Source organism: Anomaloglossus baeobatrachus, chromosome 5 (assembly GCF_048569485.1).
Source record: "Anomaloglossus baeobatrachus isolate aAnoBae1 chromosome 5, aAnoBae1.hap1, whole genome shotgun sequence".
NCBI classification, from domain to species: Eukaryota; Metazoa; Chordata; class Amphibia; order Anura; family Aromobatidae; genus Anomaloglossus; species Anomaloglossus baeobatrachus.
Window position 1 is genome coordinate 414,587,560 of NC_134357.1, and position 6,000 is coordinate 414,593,559.

Genomic DNA, 6,000 nt, shown 5'->3' on the forward strand with positions numbered 1-6,000 from the left:
TACTGTTAGCAGACAGATAGATGGTTACAAGGGGGTATTGTGATTCTGCAGCAACTACTAGGAGCTTCACCTTTTTTAGTGGTTTACACTACATTAAAACTGATTTCAGGAATCATTTATCCAAGATTGTATGGTTTTTCACATAGTGTTGGTTCCCCCCCTTCCTCTGTTTAGTTCCTCAATCAACTAGTGATGTCTGGCAAAGAAGTCGCAGTGATGAAGACAGCGGAGACCCATCACATGGATTACAGACCAGACACAGAAGTGGACCACAACACTTAAGCCCTCAGATTAAAGCCACGGTAGAGGCTCTGCAGGCATCAATCCAGAGTCTCTGTCAGCGGCTAGAAAGCCTGGAGAGAGCTTTACAGGTGATGATCCTGCAACGTTACCGGTTATCTATGTTATATGGGGAACATGAAGTAGCTTATGATGCTGGGTGCAGAGTGCTTCTCCTATTTATGAAGTAGCTTATGATGCTGGGTGCAGAGTGCTGCTCCTATTTATGAAGTAGCTTATGATGCTAGGTGCAGAGTGCTGCTCTTATTTATGAAGTAGCTTATGATGCTAGGTGCAGAGTGCTGCTCTTATTTATGAAGTAGCTTATGATGCTGGGTGCAGAGAGCTGCTCCTATTTATGAAGTAGCTTATGATGCTGGGTGCAGAGTGCTGCTCCTATTTATGAAGTAGCTTATGATGCTGGGTGTAGAGAGCTGCTCCTATTTATGAAGTAGCTTATGATGCTGGGTGCAGAGTGCTGCTCCTATTTATGAAGTAGCTTATGATGCTGGGTGCAGAGTGCTGCTCCTATTTATGAAGTAGCTTATGATGCTGGGTGTAGAGAGCTGCTCCTATTTATGAAGTAGCTTATGATGGTGGGTGCAGAGTGCTGCTCTTATTTATGAAGTAGCTTATGATGCTGGGTGCAGAGTGCTGCTCTTATTTATGAAGTAGCTTATGATGCTGGGTGTAGAGAGCTGCTCCTATTTTATGAAGTAGCTTATGATGCTGGGTGCAGAGTGCTGCTCCTATTTATGAAGTAGCTTATGATGCTGGGTGTAGAGAGCTACTCCTATTTATGAAGTACAGTAGCTTATGATGCTGGATGCAGAGTGCTGGTCCTATTTATGAAGTAGCTTATGATGCTGGGTGCAGAGTGCTGGTACTCTTTATGAAGTAGCTGTGCTTCATTTTCTATTTCATGTATGGGACTAAGCTGCAATACCACATACAGCCAGAGGACAAGTGTGGAGCTGTTTATAGTAATCTTATACAACCCCTGAATGTCACATATAAACCTACAGTATTCACTAATGACCACAAAGCATGGTCTCACATTATCTATTATGTTACATGCCTTTTTTTCCTCATGTATTTGGGTAATAATCACACAGTAGATCTTATCAGATAAGCGTTAGGTTTCTGGTTGTCATTCAGAATGGTTACTAAACACAGATTCTTCTTCTCTCTCAGCACCAGCGACAGTACATAGAAGGGCAAACGCTGCCATCACATAAAGTGTCGGTACGTTGATAATCAAAAAGTGTTGCTAAAATCCGGCCAGTGTCAATGACTAAATTCCTGCTGTAATGTCCCCTGCAGTAATGTCCCCATTGTATAGTAATGTCCCCTGCAGTATTGTCCCCATTGTTTAGTATTGTTCTCATACCGATACCCTTTTTGCCCCCTATTATCCCGTTGTTTACACACAATAAAAAATATTCTCACCTGTTCTCCGTGCCCGCGGTGCCTCCAGCTGCTTCTTGCAGTCCGTAGGCACATAGACCCCTCCGTGATAGCGTCCGGTGTACGATCATGGAGGGCTCTGTGTGCCGGCGGACTGCAAGAAACAGCTGAAGGCACCGCGGGCACGGAGAACAGGTGAGAATATTTTTTTATTGTGTGTAAACAACGGCAGTAAAGCCATGACAGCACCGTGCACCGCCGTATAAGACGACATCCGGCGTATAAGACGACCCCCGACTTTTGAGAAGATTTTCAGGGGTTAAAAAGTCATCTTATACGCCACTTCATTTTTTTTCTTCTATTTTTAAGAATATTATATGGTAAAGTGAATGTTATCATTCCAAACTCTATCACCTCCCATATGTTGACGGACAAAAATAGTTACACCTTTTGGAAGGAAGGGAGGATAAAATGAAAGCGCAGGAATGGAAAGCTGCCACATAGGTCACAATCTCATCTGAAATCCCTCATCAGTCTCTGCTGTGACCTCGCAGCTCCTTACAATTATGGGTTGTAAATCTGTTGTTCGGCACGAATAAGGTTTCAACGGCAATGATGGAAAAATCCAACATGACAGATCTGGGTGTTGAAGCCTGTACATGATGCCTGTACTTAGGCTGGACACAGCTCTATTACAGACACTGTATTTGAAATTAGTATTTTCTCACATTAGAACATGTCTGTTTTTTTTCTCTTTTTACAGAAACCGCGACGTCCCGCACTGGCCAAGTCTCGGACCTTTCTGTTCATAGTTATCTGGCCATTTGTTGTGCACTGGCTGCTGCGCAGATTTTTATGGAGGAAGAGATGACCTGTTGTTTTTGGCCCATATTGTCCCCTGTACAGAGCTATTTCTGGAGTGGACAGAGTGATTCAGACTGTCACTGGCCAGTTGTTTTCTAAAAGAGACTGCCGATAAAAAACCCAAGATGCTCAGTGACCACTGCATGTGTAATGGGATAATCAATATTAGTATAATGCTGCCTTGTTGATTTATGAATTATATCACATTGTTTTCACCGACTTTGTGAATAATATTGATCATGTCTGCAACTTCTACACTTTTTAAACACTGCTGCCTTTATAGTTGATAGATAGGTGTATGTCCATACATACGTCTAAGGGAAAGTAAGCAACAAAGACCCAAGACAAACACAAGTAACAAAGAGAAGGTTAGCATACAGAAAAACATAGTTTATTACTAATAGAGAATAGTAGACTCAGAGAGAACCACTGTTGGGCAGAGTTGGAGAGAAGTGTCATACATGGACCGACAGGCAGGCACTAGTCAGGACAGGAAGGCAAGCTATGGAGGTGTGCAAGGGCAGAAGATGAGGCATCAGAGGTGTGCAATGGCACAATGCGAGGCCACAAAGTGGTGTAATGCCCAAGTGGAGCCCATTGAGTTGTGCAATGCCCGAGGGGAGGTTGTGGAGGTGTGCAAGGGCAGAATGGGATGCTTCACAAGTGTGCAATGGCCCAAGGGGAGGCCATGGAGTGGTATAATGCCGGAGAGGACCCAACAGAGTGGTGAACTGCCCGAGGGGAGGCCATAGAGGTGTGCAATCCCTGAGGGGAGGCCATAGCGGTGTGCAATGGCACAAAGGGAGGCCATAGCAGTGTGCAATGGCACAAGGGGAGGCCTCAGAAGTGTGCAATGGCTCAAAGGGAGGTCACAAAGTGGTGAAATGCTCAAGGTGAGCCCATGGAGTTGTGCAATGGCAGAAGGGGAGGCCTTAGACGTGTCCAATGGCCTGACGGGAGGCCACAGAGTGGTGTAATGACCGAGAGGAGGCCATGGTGGTGTGCAAGGGCAGGAAGGGAGGGTTCAGAGATGTACATGTGCAGGTGGGAGGGCCATGGAGGAGTACAAGGGCAGGAGGGAAGCCCACCGAAGCATGCAACGGCAGGAGGGAAGCACACCAAGGTGTGCAGGGGAAGGAGGGAAGTCCACCAAGGCGTGCAAAGGCAGGAGGGAGGCCCACTGAGGCGTGCAAGGGCAGGAGAGAAGGCCTCAGAGGCGCACAAGGGCAGAAGGGAAGACCCCAGAGGTGTGCAGGAGAGGCTGCAAAACAGCCCAGGGCCACAGAGTTGAGGGAGCGTTTGTCAAGGTTCTAGAGCAAACGTTCCATCCCTATGTACCAACATAGTCGGTTTAAGAGCTATATCTACATTTAGTGAAATCCTACCTTTTATCATAGTAATTACACTCCCACCTTTCATCTCACATGCTTCAGTAATAAAATGGTTATACCTCAGCAAATCAGCCGCTTTCTTCATGGATCTGTTTGGGGCATGCGTTGCCTGCCAAGCTCTCTAAAGGTATGTTCCCACATTGCAGATTTGTGTGCAGATTGTCTGGACCCAAAACTGCATGTCTTGGCAGGAAAAACGCTGCAGTTAAAGCGCTCGTTTTTTTATTGCGTTCTCATTTTTTTTATACGCTTTATTTTATGCAATGAGAGAGGAAAAAAACAAAAGAAAAACATTGGACATATTTATTCTTTAGGTGCACATTTTTTCTGCACCAAAATCTGCAATATGGGCACAGCCCTTCAGGATTCTCAAAGATTTTGCTGGGATGAGTTTTTGCAGCGTGTGCACAGGGCCTATATCTGTCCTAAAACTATTATAATCTTTAGGTCAAACATGCTAAGAGCCATTTCTCCAGATCCCTCTCATACATTACATTGGCTTGGCTGCGCATGTATGTGTTCTGATTAGGGAAAGTGGGGTAACTCAATAACAAAAGGGGAACAAAAGGGTTTTGACATGCTGACAACCAACTGCCCTATCCTTCATTCCAACAACAAGCTGTCACGGGACCATCACACAAGTACAGGACATGGTGACTACATGTCTGAAGGCTTCAAGACAAAAAACGTCACCTGACTGTGGTTTCATGAATAGACACTTCTTTGAGAATATGGATTATCAAATCTCATGTGCAATGTATTTCCATCAATGAACATCCCGTAGCATGTAAGGCTTTCCTGGTCAGTGGGCAACAATGTCTGATTGTAGCAAGGATCACAATAAAACTTAAAGGGATTGTGTCATCAGAAAATTACTTAGTTACATCAGGTTTTTATATTAAATGTATTTCTATTTTTTTCTCCTATCACTATCTTATCTATATGCGAAAAAAAATGTTGCAGCCTTAAGACTGACTGTTAGGTTCTGTTCACACTAGAAAAAGGATTTTTCTCAAATTTCTTGAGTCTGAAAGACTAGCACACTTGCGATCAAAAAATGCACCAATAACGCACCGAAAACTGCATGCATTTTTACCGCGTTTTTGTGCGTTTTTGATGTGTTTTTTTGTGCGTTTTTCCCGCAGGTTGGTCCCTGCGTTTTTTATTCATTATCTAGGACAAAAAACGCAGGTACCTGCAGAAAAGAAGTGACATGCTCATTCTTTTTCTCAAGAAATTCTGCAGAAAGTTCTTAAGAAAAAAACGTAGTGTGCGCACAGCTATTTTTTTTTCCATAGGTTTTGCTGGGGAGTGTCTGCAGAAAGGTTACAACCATTTTATCAAGAAATTTCTGCAGCAAAAATGCAAAAAAAACGAGGGTAAAAACGCAGTGTGCGCACGGGGCCTTAAAGCTAAATACTACATTCATTTTCTGTACAGATGACTTATCACCAGTCTCATTATCATTACAGACAGGATGACAATGACCAATGACACCTCTATTAGTGGACAACAGAGGACCCACCATTCACAATGGGTGATGTCACAGCTCACCTCCTCCCACTCCTTGCATAATGACCTTAGCCCAGATCAAAGCGTGCCTAGAAAATACTTCTATAGAAGTGAGAGCCATTCTATTATTCTCTATGACTGTGTGGCTGTTGAAAAAGAACAGGAAGTGAGAGTCTAGTATTAGGCCTAGTGACCTGGGCAAGATTTCTGATTTTTATTTTTTTTTCCTAAAATATAGATCGTTATATGAAAAAAAAAATATTTTAACATAAAAACTTGATTTATCGATTTAGACAATGGGTAATTTTCTGATGACCCATATACCTTAACAGGCTGTTCCTAATTGAGACATTTATGGCACATGGATTGCACCATATCACCATAAACGTCTGCATTAGAGCACTCTAACCTATCGGGGAGCACAGGAACAAGCAATCAACGCTGCCCCCCTTAGGCCTGTACTGGATATTACACATTCATAGTTATTATTTATTGATCACCTATACTCTCCATATTGTACATTTAAAATACTTACTAAGCTAATATA

At 43.4% G+C, this 6,000-nt stretch overlaps 1 protein-coding gene across 2 annotated transcripts in view; it reads left to right on the forward strand.

Moving 5' to 3' along the window:
• The window catches only part of ACBD4 (acyl-CoA binding domain containing 4), a 55,269-nt gene extending 51,260 nt beyond the window's left edge, over window positions 1–4,009 (forward strand). For both annotated transcript variants that reach the window (XM_075350258.1, XM_075350259.1), the window contains 3 exons: window positions 175–371; window positions 1,474–1,524; window positions 2,450–4,009. In XM_075350258.1, the coding sequence (XP_075206373.1) occupies window positions 175–371; window positions 1,474–1,524; window positions 2,450–2,557 (356 nt within the window). In that variant the 3' untranslated portion in view covers window positions 2,558–4,009. The remainder of the gene's footprint in view (window positions 1–174; window positions 372–1,473; window positions 1,525–2,449) is intronic.
• Window positions 4,010–6,000: the final 1,991 nt, after the last annotated feature.